Genomic DNA, 19,404 nt, shown 5'->3' with positions numbered 1-19,404 from the left:
GGGGTTTTAAAGAATAAGACGTGGCTATCTATCTATCTATCTATCAATCATATGGTGCCTTTCCTATTATCTATCTATCTATCTATCTATCTATCTATCTATCTTTATCTATCTTTTATTAATAAATTCTTCACTCTGGAACATAATTAAATTTGAAAAATGAATATATATATATATATATATATATATATATATATATATATATATATATATATATATATATATATATATATATATATATATATATATTATATATATACAGATTTTGAAGAAATAACGGACTTGAAAAATATCAAACAATTTAAAAATATAACGATTTGAGGTAGCCTTTTGCTTTTACATAGAAAAAAATCTGGAAAACTTTACTGATAGAGATATGCCAGGATCACACTGTGGACTATTTTAAACTCCTAAAAAATATTTTTGACCTTTGCAAGTTTATTTTACCACAACTGTCTCTTGATTTCATTTCTCTGTCCATACTGCTTCTGACTAGTCCAGTCAGTTCACATTGTGAATATAGCTGAAATAAAAAGCCAGAAGTAAGAAACAGAGTAATGAATGGTAAGTGACAAGTGAATTGTGATTAATGAAAAGTGATGCACTGCAGGTGAGTAGTGACGCTTGACGAATAAGAAGTGACAGATACATCACATGCAGTAATACTGACACTTGGTAATAGAAAAATGATGATGTCCTAAAATTGACAAAAGAAGCCTACCAGGTGATGACCAAAAAGTCATAAGACAGTATGCTGTTGTAAAGTCGTTTTATTGACATTTTAATAAAGAGGTGAGTTGAAGAGGTGATAATCCTATCAACAATTCTTTTTCTTTTGTTTTAGCTTTTTCACTAATTTATTAGGTTAGGTTAAGGTTAGGTACAATAGACTCCATAATCCCCAAATTAGTTTGCAGCACAGTAGTACAGAAACATAAGACACTGTTAAACAGATAACAACAAAATAAGCAAAGACTAGTGTTATCATAAGTACACAGATTCAACATTAGTACAAAGAATAATAGTTGCCTTTAACAGTACACAAAATAATAATTTAGAATTTAGCAGGTTCCCTACAATTAACATAATTCAAAATGTGTATAGTTCTGAGAATAAAACAGTTCTTAAATCTCTTGCTCATTACGCACAGAAACCTAAACCTGCAGCCTAATGGCAACAAGTAAAATTAAGAGAGAAAAGGATGGTGACTATCTGACAGAACTGGGTCAGCCTTCTTTCTAAGCTGTTTGTAATACAGCTCAATTACAATGTTTTACTGCAGACCAATAATTTTATTGATAATTTGAACAATGTGGTTAAGATGATTTACACTGATCAGCTACAACATTAAAATCACCTGCCTAATATTGTGTACGTCCTCCAAAACAATTCTAACCCATCAAGGCATTGACTATACAAAACATCTGAAGGTTTCCTGTAGTATATGGCACCAAGACTTTAGCAGCAGATGCATTAGGTCCTGCAAGTTGTGAGGTGGGGCCTCCTTGGATAAACTTGTTTTCCTAGCACATCCTACAGATGCTTGATAGGATTGAGATCTGGGGAATGTGAGGCCAAGTCAACACGTTAAAACCCATGTCATGTTCCTCAAACCATTCTTGAACAATGTGTGTAGTGTGGAAGGGCACATTATCCAGTTGAAAGCGGCCACTGCCATCAGGGAATATCAATGACATGAAATGATATACGTGGTCTGCAACAATCTTTAGATACATGTTAAAGTAACATCCCCATCAATGCCAGGACCCAATGTTTCCCATCAGAATATTGTCCAGAGCATAACACTGGCTTGCCTTTTTCCCCAAAGTGCACAGGTAGCTGACATACACGCACCCAGCCGTCCACATGATCTCAAAGGAAACAGACCAGGCCACCTACTTCCAATGCTCAATGAGAGAGTTCTGATGCTCATGTTAGTTGCTTTTGTCAGTGGACAGGGGGTCATCATGGGTACTCTGACTAGTCTGTGGCTAAGCAGCCTCATACACAGCAATCTGGCACTGTGTGTTTTGACATCTTTCTCTCATGGATAGCATTATGTTTTTCAGCAATTTGTGCTACTGTGGGATCAGAGCAGATGGGCTACCCTTCACTCCCCATGTACATTAATGAGCTTTGGGCACTCATGTTTCTATTGTTAGTATACCAGTTGTCCTCCTTTGGAATAATCTTAGTAGGTACTGACCACTGCATGTTGGGAACATCTCACAAGACCTGTCATATAGGAGATGCTTTGACCCAGTCATTTAGCTCAATTAGGCTCTAATCAAAGTCACTCAGATCCTTGAACTTGTCCATTTTTCCTGCTTCCAACACATCACCTTCAAGGACTGTTTACTTGCTGCTTAATATATTCAAACACTTGCCAGGTGCCACTATAACAACATAATTAATGTTATTTACGTCACCTGTTAGTGGTTTTACTGTTGTGGCTGATTGGTGTATAGCCTTCATACTGAGGTTGCCAAACCAACAAATAAAATCAAATGTGACAACAGGTTCAACAAAAGACTGGTAAAATAAGATATTACGGCTTTGTTCACTTTAAAACAATTGAGTTTCCTAAGAAACAAAAAACATGTCTGCCCTTTCTTACAAATTTGTTCTGTGTAAAGATCAAAGTTTAGCCTGTCATCAATAACTGTCACTTGATATTTGTAGTGCTCCACCATCACCACTGCCTTCACTTTAAATATCTATAAACATATCCATTGTGTCAGAAATTTTAATCAATAAAAATAAACAATCACGCCATTAAATGAACTCATCAACAATAGGCCACGACTGTCCTCGTTATTTTCTAGAAATCTCACTGTGATGGAGTTGTGTGCAAATTTCAGGTTATAGTATGTCGGTCCTTGAGTGAACTCCTGAAGCCCTTCGTATATATGATAAACAAAAGAGGTGATAGGCAGCCCCCCTGTGGAGTACCAACAGATACATTTAGGCTACCAGAAAAATAGCCATTAACACTCACTCTTTGCATTCTGTTTGTTAAAATGTCCAGAATCCACCTAACCCAGTTAAGGTCTAAACAGAATTGATCAATCAGTTTACCTACAAAATGTGGTGCAGAATTGTATTAAAATCTGATATAAAATCTATAAAATGGTAATCTTGAATGTTTCTTTTGAGCCTTCCAAATGTTCATACAGGAATACATTTTATGCAGAATTTTCCACAGTAGAAACTATTACTTGTTTATTTATTAAGTAAAAGTGATTAAATACAAAGAAACGTACAAAATTACAAAACAAACTATGGTAGTGGTAGGAGTAGTATGAAAAGTTAAAATGTTAAAAACATTTTATTTGAGTATATGTTTACTTGCGTGTGTATTCCTTTCTTTTACTTTAAGCAGCTTGATGCGTAGATGTCATTCCTCTCGTGGGATGGCCGTAAACTTGTATGGTTTGGGAGTTTTAAAAAAAGACGTAGAATGTGGCAACAAGCTGATATTGGCAGGATCTTCTGTGGGGCGAAATGTGAAGTTTTGCAGGAGGGTGGTGAAAAACAAGAAGAGCTCCATCTTGGCCAGGCTTTCACCTGCACAGATGCGTTTTCCTGCAATATAAAGTAATGATATGTCAATTAATAATACACACTCGACATAACAAAGAAAATGCAATGTAGTCAGCGTGCTATTCAAGATACGCAAAACGTTCTACAGACAAAGTGTGTATACAGAGTTCATAGGACCTCTTTTGACTGTACAGTAGTGTATCCTAGGTGGCAAGAATTTTTGAGAAAAAGATGTAAAGAAAACTGCCATTGAACTTCTTGGCGTGGCCCTTCTAAATGTATAACTGTTAAACAGCACAGAGTACCAGGGCTAGCACTTTAGATAATGGCACCTAAAGCAAGGCACATTTTTTCCCTCCCAACCCCATTTTGTATGAAACTATACACTTAATCCACATACAAAATGTTTTGCACATCAGGATTCATAATACAATACTTCTACAATAGTGCATCTGTGTAAACATGGGCAGAACAATGACAATGTCTGGAAAACAAATGAAGAGATAACTTAAACTTAGTAAAACACACAAAACAAGCTTCAAAACCAACACAAATGTATAAGGTCTTTGCTGCTTCTTTATGACCCAAAAATATACTTTTATTGAGGTTTGCAATTGCGAAAGTGAATGCGAAACAAAACTCAGTATCACTGCTCCTTCTTGCTTCCCTGTTGTAAATACCCTGGCAGTTTCAAAACTCTGTCCAACCAACTAAGAGACACCTGCCCATTTTAACTAAACACATCATTTTCAAACTTGAAAGATATTTAACAAACATTGTACCTGTAGATGACACCTTAAGATTTCAGGAATTAACAAAATGCCAAGCAATTCATCATGTGAAAAGCAGAAAAATGAACCGGCAATGTCAGTATATAAATTTGTGTGCACCGGTTTGATGCTTAGAAGTGTGCAATGCAGTATACTGATGAGAACTGAAGTTCTGAGGTGTTTAAAACCTTTGAAACAGAAACATGTCTTATCCTTTTAAAGGCAGTATATTAATTAGGCACATCATGTGTATGAAATTCTTATGGTCATACTCATAAAAATGCTGCCTTGACCAAAGTTCTGCATCGGGCGATTGCCTTGTTGCCTTAAAGAATTCTAATGTAAAAGTACAGCATACATGCATAGATCTTTACAGTAAATCCATCTATCTATTATCCAACCTGCTATATCCTAACTACAGGATCACGGGGGTCTGCTGAATCCAATCCCAGCCAACAGAGGGTGCAATGCAGGAAACAAACCCCGGGCAGGGTGCCAGCCCACCGCAGGGCTTTGCAGTAAATATCTCAAGTAAATAATTCAATATATTCTATCCAAATAAAATGTTAATTTTTAAACTCTCTCAATTTAAATCAAAGTCCCATTTATTAAAGTCTATCCTGGAAAGATTAGGTACAAGGACACAGTGCAAGCCTTTTGTCGAGGGCACGAACATACTGGGTCATTTTAAAATTGCTAGTTAGCCTAAGCAGAGGAATTTGCTCAGGATGTCCCTTTCTTGATAAGGGTGATGAGACCGAGTACAGGAGTCAAGTGGACAACTTTGTTTCTTGGTACAGAAATTACCGTATGCAGCAAAACCAAGAAATTGATTATTGACTTTCGCCACACCAAAGGGTCTCTATGTCTGGTCACTATTCAGGGAGTGGATGTAGAGGTGGTGCACTGTTACAAATACTTGTGTTCTTCATCAGTGGCAAGTTGGTCTCATAACACAGAGGAACTACAACATAAGACAGAACAGAGCAGACCCTCTTTTACTAGGAGACTGCATTCCTGTAATGTGGGTAGTGACATCCTTTACATGTTTTACAATTTTTTTTACAGATTTTTTTGTGCTGTGGTGTGCTCGACTGGTAACATAGAGTGGTGTGAAAAAATATTTGCCCCCTTCCTGATTTCTTATTCTTTTGCATGTTTGTCACACAAAATGTTTCTGATCATCAAACACATTTAACCATTAGTCAAATATAACACAAGTAAACACAAAATGCAGTTTTTAAATGATGGTTTTTATTATATAGGGAAAAAAAAAATCCAAACCTACATGGCCCTGTGTGAAAAAGTAATTGCCCCCTGAACCTAATAACTGGTTGGGCCACCCATAGCAGCAATAACTGCAATCAAGCGTTTGCGATAACTTGCAATGAGTCTTTTACAGCCCTCTGGAGGAATTTTGGCCCACTCATCTTTGCAGAATTGTTGTAATTCAGCTTTATTTGAGGGTTTTTTAGCATGAACCGCCTTTTTAAGGTCATGCCATAGCATCTCAATTGGATTCAGGTCAGGACTTTGACTAGGCCACTCCAAAGTCTTCATTTTGTTTTTCTTCAGCCATTTAGAGGTGGATTTGCTGGTGTGTTTTGGGTCATTGTCCTGTTGCAGCACCCAAGATCGCTTCAGCTTGAGTTGAGGAACAGATGGTCGGACATTCTCCTTCAGGATTTTTTGGTAGACAGTAGAATTCATGGTTCCATCTATCACAGCAAGCCTTCCATGTCCTGAAGCAGCAAAACCACCCCAGACCATCACACTACCACCACCATATTTTACTGTTGGTATGATGTTCTTTGTCTGAAATGCTGTGTTCCTTTTATGCCAGATGTAACGGGACATTTGCCTTCCAAAAGTTCAACTTTTGTCTCATCAGTCCACAAGGTTTTTCCCAAAAGTCTTGGCAATCATTGAGATGTTTCTTAGCAAAATTGAGACGAGCCCTAATGTTCTTTTTGCTTAACAGTGGTTTGCTTCTTGGAAATCTGCCATGCAGGCTGTTTTTGCCCAGTCTCTTTCTTATGGTGAAGTCGTGAACACTGACCTTAATTGAGGCAAGTGAGGCCTGCAGTTCTTTAGATGTTGTCCTGGGGTCTTTTGTGACCTCTCGGATGAGTCGTCTCTGCACTCTTGGGGTAATTTTGGTCGGCCGGCCACTCCTGGGAAGGTTCACCACTGTTCCATGTTTTTGCCATTTGTGGATAATGGCTCTCACTGTGGTTCGCTGGAGTCCCAAAGCTTTAGAAATGGCTTTATAACCTTTACCAGACTGATAGATCTCAATTACTTCTGTTCTCATTTGTTCCTGAATTTCTTTGGATCTTGGCATGATGTCTAGCTTTTGAGGTGCTTTTGGTCTACTTCTCTGTGTCAGGCAGCTCCTATTTAAGTGATTTCTTGATTGAAACAGGTGTGGCAGTAATCAGGCCTGGGGTGGCTACGGAAATTGAACTCAGGTGTGATACACCACAGTTAGGTTATTTTTTAACAAGGGGGCAATTACTTTTTCACACAGGGCCATGTAGGTTTGGATTTTTTCTCCCTAAATAATAAATACCATCATTTAAAAACTGCATTTTGTGTTTACTTGTGTTATATTTGACTAATGGTTAAATGTGTTTGATGATCAGAAACATTTTGTGTGACAAACATGCAAAAGAATAAGAAATCAGGAAGGGGGCAAATAGTTTTTCACACCACTGTATCTTCAAGAGAGAGACACTGAATTAACAAGTTAATAAAAAAGACAGGCATGGTTATGGAATACAAGCTGTATTTACTGGAGGTAGTGGAGGAGGGAAGGAAGAAAAAAGTGATGGCCATTATAAATGACACTGTGCCTCACTGTGACTTTTTTTATCTCTAGCCAAGTCAGCTTTTTTCTTTTTAGCAATTTTGGTGTGTATTTATAGAGGGTTTTTTTTTTTTTGCTGTTATAAAACATTATATTTTCTTCTTGGTACTATCTATTGTGTAACATTGAACATCCATCAAAAATGGTTAAACTTACCATGCACATCCAAGTAAAGCCTGACAAGTGGATTTTTTCATGACAAAACTGGAAAAGGCCCAACTGCTGATAAACTTCTACTGCTGCACTATCCACAGTATGTTCTTCTATTAAGCTATTGAGTGGTACGCACCAGAGAGCAAGCGCTGAAAGCAGCTCAGTCGGTTACTGGGACAAAATTACCAAACCTGGACAATGTATATGCTCTCCGATTACAGAAGAAGGCAACCAGCATAGGGAAGGATGTGATTTACTCTGGTCATCATGCTTTTGTCATTTTGCCATCTGACAGATGGCACAGGGCCATCACAGCACATACAAGCAGAATAAAAAACAGTTTCTATTGCAGGGCATGTCTTCTCACCTTTCCGACACTCATTAATACCTCTTAAACCCCTGTCAATAACACTCTCTAACCCCCAATCATCTATCAACATCAAAATCTGGTTTTACTTCCTGTACATTTTTCCTGTGCTTTTAAATAAGAGTAAAGTTAGTAGACTGTGGCATAAACTTGAATGGGCTTCATAGATCATTATATTTTTACTTACCACTGCTGCATTATATTATATTATATTATATTATATTATATTATATTATATTATATTATATTATATTATCCATCCATTCATTTTCCAACCCGCTATATCCTAACTACAGGGTCAAGGGGGTCTGCTGGAGCCAATCCCAGCCAACACAGGGCACAAGGCAGAAAAAAAACCCTGGGCAGGACGCCAGCCCAACGCAGGGCGACCACGCACACACACACACACCCACACCAAACACACACTAAGGACAATATTATATTATATTATATAGCAATATGCAGTGTTTATTCCATCCTCCATCCTCTTCCGCTTATCTGAGGTCGGGTCGCGGGGGTAGCAGCTTAAGCAGAGAAGCCCAGACTTCCCTCTCCCCGGCCACTTCGTCCAGCTCTACCGGGAGAATCCCAAAGGCGTTCCCAGGCCAGCCGGAGACATAGTCCCTCCAGCGTGTCCTGGGTCTTCCCCGGGGCCTCCTCCCGGTTGGACGTGCCTGGAACACCTCACCAGGGAGGCGTCCAGGAGGCATCCTGATCAGATGCCCGAGCCACCTCATCTGACTTCTCTCACTGCGGAGGAGCAGTGGCTCTACTCTAAACTCCTCCCAGATGACTGAGCTTCTCACCCTATCTTTAAGGGAAAGCCCAGACACACTGCGGAGAAAACTCATTTCAGCCACTTGTATTCGCGATCTCGTTCTTTCGGTCACTACCCATAGCTCATGACCATAGGTGAGGGTGGGAACGTAGATCGACTGGTAAATTGAGAGCTTTGCCTTACGGCTCAGCTCTTTTTTCACCACGACAGACCGATGCAGAGCCCGCATCACTGTGGATGCCACACCGATCCGACCTGTCAATCTCATGATCCATTCTTCCCTCACTCGTGAACAAGACCCCGAGATACTTAAACTCCTCCACTATTATTATGTTATTTATGTCATTATTATGTTTATTATTATTTATTAAATTATTCTACTGTATTATTTATGTTCATCCTATTGAATTATAATTTATATTTTTATTTCTTCTTAATGTGATATATAACTCTAGGTAGCTGCATAGGAGTTGCCACACATTATTAGCTTGTACATATCTTTAATGACAATAAAGAGTAGCAGTCTTAGTCTAGTGTTGCTGAAGGAAAAGTGTAGAGCCCAATAAGACACTCGGTGCATTTTCAGTACATGCCCACACAACCCTGGAGGATTAAGGCAGAAAACTGGTTTCTTAAATATCTGTGTTTACATGTGCTAATAATCTTCTGGAGTTGTCCTTTGTCAAAATGACCCTACATCATTAAACGGCGTGGAAAAAAAAAAAAAAAGACTTGAATATCATCGGTGACCACCATGAATCAGAAAATAAGCTTAGTGCTTGTGATGATTTTCTTGTGTTTTAAAAATAGGTTTAGTCAAAATTATGGCTTATTTACAAGTGTCTGTTTCCAGAATGCTCTTGGCACACTATGAAGGGCTCAGTTGTACAACAGAACAGAACAAAGAACCCAGTATGTGTGCTTCTTGCCGTACTCCCAGTGGTGCTATAATAATAACAATAAAGCAGTATTGCATTAGGATACTCATTACTTTAAAAAAAGAAATAGTAATCTGACTATGTGATGCACACTACTTTTAACCATGTTACCCTACTGCTTCTGAGATTGTGTTACTGAGCTTAGCAGTGTACTTTCAGCTCATCAACATAAATTTATCAATTTCTGAAGTACAAAGACACATTTACAGAAGAAAATATTTGGGAGATTGCATTATTTCTTCTTTGGAGTGGGCTGGCGCCCTGCCTGGGGTTTGTTTCCTGCCTTGTGCCCTGTGTTGGCTGGGATTGGCTCCATCAAACCCCCGTGACCCTGTAGTTAGGATATAGCGGGTTGGATGATGGATGGATGGATTATTCCTTCTCCTGGCTGAAATAATCTATTTTGTGTATGCTACTTGTGGCTGCTGAAATAGTTTGCAAAGCATAATACTTGTGCATGTGAACAGACTGCAATGGACATGTGTAGATTACAAAATCCTTGACAGTAACCTGGTAATAGGTTTATGTGGCTATATAATTGGGATATTTGCACAGAAATCTACCTTTGTTAACCAGGTTTCTCAGCAGTCATCAGTCAGTCATTCTGCAACCCGTTATATCCTAACAGAGGGTCACGCGGGTCTGCTGGAGTCAATCCCAGCCAACACAGGGCGCAAGACAGGAAACAAATCCCTGGGGAGGGCACCAGTGTTTCTCAGCAGTCAATAACCCAATTTCTCTACCCAGAATAAGGTCTCTGTGAATAACTGAGTTATTGAAGCGCATGTAAATGCACTGATTGAGAGAACATGAAAGTTCTATGTATGTATCAATTGTTTAAGAGATTCAAACTCTGGTTGTAGGATCAGTGAGGCTGAAGCTCTAACACAGCGCCTTGTTAACATTTGCTGCCATTCTTTATTAGAAATAATCTGAGCACTTGGTTAAATAATAACTTTCTGCTGTCCTCTTCTGGACAATAAATGGTGTAATTTTGCTTGACTTCTCATTGCATCCATAATGGCTAACACGGTACAACACTATACTCCTACTGGAAACAGATTGCCTAATTCTATGTTGACAGAAATGTTGCATGCAAACAATGAAAAGTAAAATGGTAGTGAAAATAGCACACAATATTGCTACTCAACAACAGGAGAACAGACATCTTCCTGCTCCCCCATGCTTTCTGAAAAGTGCAAACAGCTGGGCACAGTTTCTAAATCTACAGTTATGTCCCATCATCATTTATTGAGATAGGATATTAAACCTTTAGACCTTTATCACAGTTTATAATGATGACTGATTATTGTTTGGCATTTAACATTTAGAAAGGTTAGAAACCATTTTGATGAAATATATTTCTGTTCATTATTCAACACAAACTGAATTGCTTGATTTAAATTTTTGAAAATCTTCTACATTTCCACAATGAAACAATGCTTACATTCATTGCATTTCACCCTGAAAGAAACATTTTCAAGTTTGTCCAAGGAAGCCAAATCAAACCAGACCTTAGTAATACTGTCTTGGTTCCTAATTTGCAGCGGTGCTGAAAACTGCTGGTCTATTTATTTAAAGCTTTTGTACCTGCAGAAAAGGCCATGAAAGCTGGGTTCAGTTTGAAGCAGCCATTGTCATCCAGGAAGTGATCAGGGTTGAAGGAGTGAGGGGTTGCCCACTTCGTCTCATCATACAATACTGAGTGAAGTAGCGGGACCACCATTGTACCCTGCATAACCAACAAGAAGCACACAAGAATATAAATATGGATGGATGGTTTTAAAAATAAATTCATATTATTTATTACATTATATAATAAATATAAACAATTCATCTGCTCATTCATGTTCTGCACCTACATCTTTTTTATCCATTAACAAGGGCACTGGGAGAAGAAGTACATACCCTCATCATTGCAAGTCACTACACTGGTCTCAATCCAACACAGGCTATTCATTCTAGGCATTTAATGGAAACAATCACACACTTGGGATGTGGCAGGAAAGCAAAGAACCCAAGAAGAAGAAGAAGAACGTCATAGCATTGTAGACACACACACAAGCACACACACATACACAGTCAGCAGGCTGTTTCTCAAACTCGAGAACATGAAATAACAGTTCCAACCCTTAGGCCACAGAGTGGACACCACTTCAATACAAATCATCAGCAACATTGCTGATAAATATACACCTAAAATCATTACTAACATTTCTTACCAAAGCTCAATTTTCATTTTCTAAAGCATCTTTCATATACTTCCCTATCATAGGATACTTTTTAATGTAAAAAAAGATAAGAAAACAGGAAAGCACAACCTTCACTTAAGTGCTCACCCATACGCAAGTTCATATGGGGTCTATGTTGAGCCATATATTAACACAGCAAACACACTCATAGGATTTAAGGAAAGAACTAATGTACCGACAAGGATATATATATATATATATATATATATATATATATATATATATATATATATATATATATATATATATATATATACTGTTCAAAAGAATTAAAGGAACACTTTTTAATCAGAGTATAGCATAAAGTCAATGAACCTTATGGGATATTAATCTGGTCAGTTAAGTAGCAGAGGGGTTGTTAATCAGTTTCAGCTGCTGTGGTGTTAATGAAATTAACAACAGATGCACTAGAGGGGCAACAATGAGATGACCCCAAAACAGGAATGGTTTAACAGGTGGAGGCCACTGACATTTTTCCCTCCTCATCTTTTCTGACTGTTTCTTCACTAGTTTTGCATTTGGCTATGGTCAGTGTAACTACTGGTAGCATGAGGCGAAACCTGGACCCTACAGAGGTTGCACAGGTAGTCCAACTTCCAAAAATACGTGTCATTGCCAGAAGGTTTGCTGTGTCTCCCTGCACAGTCTCAATGGCATGGAGGAGATTCTAGGAGACAAGCAGTTACTCTAGGAGAGCTGGAGAGGGCCATAGAAGGTCCATAACCCATCAGCAGGACCAGTATCTGCTCCTTTGGGCAAGGAGGAACAGGATGAGCACTGCCAGAGCCCTACAAAATGACCTCCAGCAGGCCACTGGTGTGAATGTCTCTGACCAAACAACCAGAAAGACTTCATGAGGGTGACCCAAGGGCCCCATGTCCTCTAATGGGCCCTGAGCTCACTGCCCAGCAGCATGCAGCTCGATTGGCATTTGCCAATTGGCAGATGCACCACTGGTGCCCTGTGCTTTTTACAGATGAGAGCAGGTTCACCCTGAGCATGTGACAGAAGTGAAAGGGTCTGGAGAAGCCATGGAGAACATTATGTTGCCTGTAACATCATCCAGCAGTTTGATGGTGGGTTAATGATTGTTAATGATGGGGAGGCATATCCATGGAGGGTCACACAGACCGCTACAGGCTTGACAAAGGCACCTTGGCTGCCATTATGTATCAGGATGAAGTCCTTGGACCCATTGTCAGACCCTATGCTGGTACAGTAAATGGTAAATGGTAAATGGCCTGTATTTGATATAGCGCCTAACTAGAGTTCAAGAACCCCCCTAGGCGCTTTACAACACAACAGTCATTCACCCATTCACACACACATTCATACGCTGGTGATGATAAGCTACTATGTAGCCACAGCTGCCCTGGGGCACACTGACAGAAGTGAGGCTGCCGAACACTGGCGCCACCAATCCTTCCGACCACCACCAGCAGGCAAGGTAGGTTAAGTGTCTTGCCCAAGGACACAACAGCTGCATTCTCATGCTCGGAGCCAGGATCGAACCTGCGACCCTCCGATTGCTGGACCACCCGCTCTACCGACTGAGCTACTGCTGCTCCTGGTGCACGACAATTCCTGGCCTCATGTGGTGAGAGTATGCAGGCAGTTCCTGGAGGATGAAGGAATTGATACCATTGACTAGCTACCACACTTTCCTGACCTAAATCCAATAGAACACCTCTGGGACATTATGTTTTGGTCCATCCAATGCCACCAGGTTGCACCTCAGACTGTCCAGGAGCTCAGTGATGCCCTGGTCCAGATCTGGGAGGAGATCCCCCACAACACCATCTGTCATCTCATTAGAAGCATGCACCGATGTTGTCAGGCATGTATACAAGAACACAGGGGCCATACAAAGTGCTGTGTTCAATTTTGAGTTGCTGCAATTAAATTTTGGCAAAATGGACTAGCCTGCCACATAATTTTGTCACTCTGATTTTTGGGGCGTCTTTGAATTCAGGGCTCTGTAGGTTGATCATTTTCATTTCCATCAAATGATGTGGCATCCTCTCGTTCCTAACACATTACCCAGTCTATATCAGTATAGATATCCAGGAGGATTTCTTTTTCCCATTGAGATCTGAAGTGTTTTCAAAGTGTTCCTTTAATTTTTGAGCAGTTTATATATATATATATATATATATATATATATATATATATATATATATATATATATATATATATATATCCCTTGGCGAGTTATATTATACATATATAATATTTATATTTTTAATCGTCCGAGAGGCCCTACCGACTCCGGAGGCAAAACGCAGAGGTCTTAATGATACATTGCACACCATCAAATGACACACACATTACCCAGTTTTAGAACACTCGCAGTTTAATGTCTTAATGATTCATGAAATCAAGGCGTAGAACAAATAAAAAATGGCAAATAACAAAGAGAAGATATTATTAAGTGTTCAAAATGTTATTCACATTTTTGATTAATCAAAGTAGCCACCTTTTGATGACATTACAGCCAAACTGTGGTAACCCTTGTGATTCAGAACGCCAGTCACTCTGTGCAAGTCATCAACTCTGCCTCAACACATAAGCCCAACACCACCACACTTCCTCCTCTGTATGACGAACCGAAGATTTCAAGTTTTCATTCATCTGCCCTTAGGACTTTCTTCCAGTCTGCAGTAGTCCAAAGCTGGTATTTCAAGGCCCTATCTTGTCCTTTAAGGTATGGTTTTCTTACTGCCACTTTCCCTGTCAAACCTGTGGCATAAAGTTTCCTCTTCACGGTAGAAACTGACGCTTGTTTTTTTTTTCAACCACTGTTACACTGTGCTTGAAGCTGTTGTGCTGTGAGGTGCCTGAGGTCATGCAGGTTTGTGACACTGAGAAACTTGTCTTCTAATTGGGTTGTGACTCTACCAAACCTCTTCTAATCAGAGTTTCTTCTAGTTTCTAGTTGCCTTTGGGTTGTATAGGACACCACTGTACTCGCTGACACTTTGATATATTTTTTTGCAATTCCTCAAAATGAAAAGCCTACACTTGAAAGTGTAATAATGCTTTGTCTCATTTAATTTGTTAACTGCTGTTTTCTTGCCATTATCACTGGAATTTATAACTTTCTACAGTGGGCTATTGTCCAAGTAGTACTTCAGAAGGTGTAGTAACACAGTCTGTTCCAACTCTGTTTAAAGACAGACAGAGGGTTTTTAAGTTATCAACACAATTTGGGATACTTGTGCAAATTGTTTTCTTCAGCTAGCAAGGCTTAATTTACCTATTTTTGTAACCTATTAGTTGTTCCCTGAAGAAGGCCTATTTGAAATTTTCTTATATAATACGCTACCGTGGCTGTCCATTTGTCTGTCCAGGATTTAAAATCTGGCACCCTGCCCAGGATTGGTTCCTGCCTTGTGCCCTGTGTTGGCTGGGATGGGCTCCAGCAGGCCCCCGTGACCCTGTATTCGGATTCAGCGGGTTAGAAAATGGATGGATGGATGGATGGATTTAAAATCACCTGCAGCTCGCAAACTGTTTGACGTATTGACCTGAAATTTGGTACACATATACTACGTGACCTCTACTGTCCGCTTTCAGAGTGATGATTTTTATTGCTCTTTTTATTTTTCATTTTATTGTAGAATCAACTCTTGGCAGCGAGCAGCAGGGTGGCCGTGCGGTGTATGCGTATGGCTGCCATTCTCATCCCTACCACCTGCGCTTCCCCTACATCTTCTTATCTTAAATCATTCTTCAGGCAGATTGAACACTTAAGTGCCAGCTTAAGTGAAAAATTAAGAAAAATTGCAACACAAACACTGACTTAATCAGTTATAACACGAAAAGATGCTGATGAAAGAAGAGAAGAAGCGGGCCGCTGGGGTGGAGAAAAGAAGAGCTGCTCAGGAAGCCGCAAGCGCATAACCTCTGAGCAAACGAATGGTAAACGTATAGAGAAAGAAAGAGGATGAAAACTATAAGTCAAGTGTATTCACTGCACGTTATCGTGCAGTATGCCGCTACTGGTATTCTGACATTTCCTTTTCAGTTTTTGCTAACCTAAACTTTAAATTTAAACCTCTGGAAGTTTACTGCTTAACTTTAAACCATTTTAGGTAATTCACTGCATTTCAACTGATTAAATTTGAAGAAAATCTACATATAAACAAGGTACTTATTAAAGACAGGTAACAGAATAATTAAAAAAAATATTTTGTGCACCATCAGCACCTTTCCTCAGTATTCACATGTGCTGCTTCTCAAGACTTTTTTACCTCCTATCTGGTTTTGTACTTGCTGTCTTTGAGGGCAACAATCTTGGCGTGCCTCGTAAATCTTTACTCCTCTTTGTGCACATCATACTTACTCTTCCTCTTTTGCATCACCAAATCCAAACTGACCAATCAGACCAAAGCCATACTGACCAATCAGATTGCTCAGAGGGGCTGGACACACAGACCATAGAGTTTTACTATATAGTAGATTCATATACATACTAGCTGTGCTACCCATCTAAGACAAGTTAAAATCTAAGTAATCAATATAGACCTTAGTGTATTCAGAACTAAAGTTGGCAATGCAAGTCATTTGGAAGTAATTTGTAATGCACATAGTAATTAAATGCACTGCATTGTTCATTTAAACAGATGGCACTGCTTTTAGAAATCCTATAGCATAATGCATATACCGTAGATCCCGTTATATAAGCCGAGAATTTCGTCCTAGATTTTTGGCTTGGAGTTTGGGGGTCGGTTTATACAATGAGTATCGTTTCAGATTCAAGATTTCCAGCGCAATGCGGTTTTGCCGATGAATCGGAAGTAAATAATGACGAAACCACAGAGCCATCTTTCAGATGAAGAAGTAACTTTGCATGCTGGTACTTTAAATTAAATAAAGAATTTATTCAAAAAAGCATTTTAGTTGTTGATTTTATTAATAGAATTTATAATAAATTATCGGGAAGTTTAAAATAAAAATTTTTGTTTTGATTTACGATCAACATGTTGCGTTACAACCCGGATGCGGTCACGTGTATCCGCTTGCGCGATTGTAAACAAACAACCGAGAGCGTTAGTAGCGTCAGTCAGAGCCCAGATACTGTACATGTGTCTGTGGATGTAATTTCGGTCATTGCAGTGATTTGCCTATATATATACTGTAATTCATTAAGACCATGTAAGCAAGAAACATAATTGCTAAGGAAGGAAGAGAAGGTAAAGAAAGCGATCACAATCGAAACGAAGATGGAAATTGTGTGGAAATATGAGAGCGCTGTTCGTGTGACCGATCTCGCTAATATGTACAGCATGTCGAAATCCACCATCTCGACAATTTTACAAAGAAAAGATTTGCATAAGGAGGCTCCTTCTAAACAATAACCACCTTCCGTTTCATTCTCCTCCTCCTCCCTTCCTGCAGCCCAAAGATGTCAAATTAAATGTTGAGTACAGTATGAAATTGTTGTTTCTAGAATAGAATGCCTTTTATTGTCACTATACACATCTACAATGAGATTAAAAGCAGCTCCTTCAGTGCAGAAAAAAAGTTCTGTATAGGGCTTATATAGTTGTTTTTTTAGCCTTAGCATAATGCCGGATCTGCGGCCCCGCTTCTGCTTTCTTTCCCTCCTCCGTATGTGTCGTGTCCTAGACCCAACAACAATCCACGGAGAACCCGCTGGTCTCGCTATGTTGTCTGGGATGTTGTGCGTGTGATGAAAAACATTCGAAACAGATGTCTGGCTCTGGACACCGATGTCTATAAGGTTCTGACGGATGTAGCGGATGTTCGCCGAACTGATCGTGCACAAACAAGGAAAAAAAAAAGTACAAAAAAGTGCACTGAAAAGGAGAGCACTGAGCTGCTGCGACCATGCTCGCCGCCATGCTCCTAGCTTAATCTAGCCTACTTCTGGTAGGCTAGGCACTTTTTATAACTTTTTGGTTAGCACATTAGAAAAATTATTGGTGTTTTGGTGAATTATGCACATTATACAACCCTTTTTTATTATGAAAAGGTTAAGTAAGTGTTGCAGTGGGAGGTTCGGAACGCATTATGGGTTAGCCTTCGCGAACGAATTAAGTTCATAAGTCAAGGGTCCACTGTATTGCATATTTAAGTTAATCAAATTTATAACGAGTCTCTGGAAATCCATCCGCCGATGTACCGTATTTGCGTATATAATTTCAACACAAAGGTTTAATTTTACCAAACTTCTCCGCAGTTACTTCCTGGTTTCCATCAAAAATTGCCGGCAGTCTCAAATTCTTGCCGATAAACATGATAAATATACCTGAAGTGACACTTTTAAGGAAATTTTGAAAATTTTGCTTGGAGAAGGGGGTCGGCTTAAATACCAGTCATCGGCAAATACATGTAATTTAGTAGGTAGAGAAGGGGGTCGGCTAATATACCGAGTCGGCTTGTATTCCAGGATCTATGGTAACAGAAAAATAGCACGTGGATGGGGACACACATACACAGATGCAATTGTCCTTTTATTAAGGTGGATTTAGAAAGGGATTCATAAAAGCAAATAAAATGTAAAAGTTAGATAAAAGACATAGCAACTGGGTAGACACAAATATGCTTGCCCTTTTATTAAAGTGGATACAGATATACACACACAAACACAGCAATCTAACATGGGATTTAACCCTAGAATACTGAATTCTTGAGGCAGCAGGATCAACTATGCACCTCTATGCCATTTTGTAATAGCTTTAAAAGCATTGTTCTTAAGGAGGTTAAATCAATTTTATAAAAAGTGATGCAAGAAAGACAAACTTTAAAGCTTACTTGATTCATTGAAAGTGTCTTTTAATAGGAAAGTTATCAAAGATGTGCATAACATTAATTTGAAGTATAGGTTGAGCCTTACCGCTGGAATGGAGTAGCCTCTGAAGATAGTGTCCTTTGTCGTCATATGAAAAATATTTAAAGGCACAAAATCAATGAACCTCTGAATTTCATGCAGTACAGCATCAGTGTAGGGCATCTTCCTCCGGTCCTCCATGGCTGGGGCACGGTCTTGTCCAATCACAGAGTCAATCTCCTTCTGGACCCTTTCTAAATTGAAAGAAACAAGAAGATTAGCATAAAATCGGAAGCTCTGGTTCACTGAATAATTAAATTAATAAATAAGATGAGTGCGCCATAGTTTTCATTGCATTCTGCTGTCCTCATAGTTGCAAGAGTTATCCCTTACACATTAAAAATCTACCTCTTAACCATGCAATTTGGAATTCTCGCTTAGACAATAAAATTACTTTACACAGATTCTGCATTTGGTATTCTTCCCCGTTTGCTGCCTTGTCATTTTAGAAGAAATGCTTTAAAAGAAACATTGCACATTCAAGTGTCTGCTAGACATAGAGAGGGTTAGAGGTCGGGAGAAAAAAGAAACATAGTGAATGAAATGTTTTTGATGTGGCATATCAATATGTTAAGGGCAAGTATTTGGATAATTTTTCCTTGTGCCACACACATGTAGAGGAATTTCTGCTGCCATGTCAACTTTGATGCAAGCCATTTTTGGGAATGCAGAAGTGATGCATTATATAGATACCTACATATAAAATATGTTTCCCAGTTTGCACCGATAGAGAGATTACTACATTAAATGCTCTTTCCCTCTAAGCGTTGGGGTTCATTTTGACTTACATAATACCAATGTAAAGAAAGCTTTTAAAAGAAAAAAAGAAATTTGCAGACATGATTGCATAAAATCAAGTACTCCAGCACATTACAAAA

The 19,404-nt window shown here is 39.0% G+C and overlaps 1 protein-coding gene across 1 annotated transcript in view; it reads right to left on the bottom strand.

Annotated features, from left to right (window-relative positions):
- Positions 1–752: 752 nt before the first annotated feature.
- Positions 753–19,404, bottom strand: part of LOC120538756 (cytochrome P450 2B4-like) — a 49,005-nt gene continuing 30,353 nt past the window's right edge. The window contains exons 8-10 of the mRNA XM_039768209.1: positions 18,533–18,720; positions 11,009–11,150; positions 753–3,585 (exon numbers count right to left, since the gene is read on the bottom strand). Coding sequence (XP_039624143.1) covers positions 3,398–3,585; positions 11,009–11,150; positions 18,533–18,720 — 518 coding nt within the window. The 3' untranslated portion in view covers positions 753–3,397. The remainder of the gene's footprint in view (positions 3,586–11,008; positions 11,151–18,532; positions 18,721–19,404) is intronic.

Source organism: Polypterus senegalus, chromosome 11 (genome assembly GCF_016835505.1).
Source record: "Polypterus senegalus isolate Bchr_013 chromosome 11, ASM1683550v1, whole genome shotgun sequence".
Taxonomy (NCBI): Eukaryota; Metazoa; Chordata; class Cladistia; order Polypteriformes; family Polypteridae; genus Polypterus; species Polypterus senegalus.
This window is presented reverse-complemented; position numbering and strand designations above follow the sequence as displayed.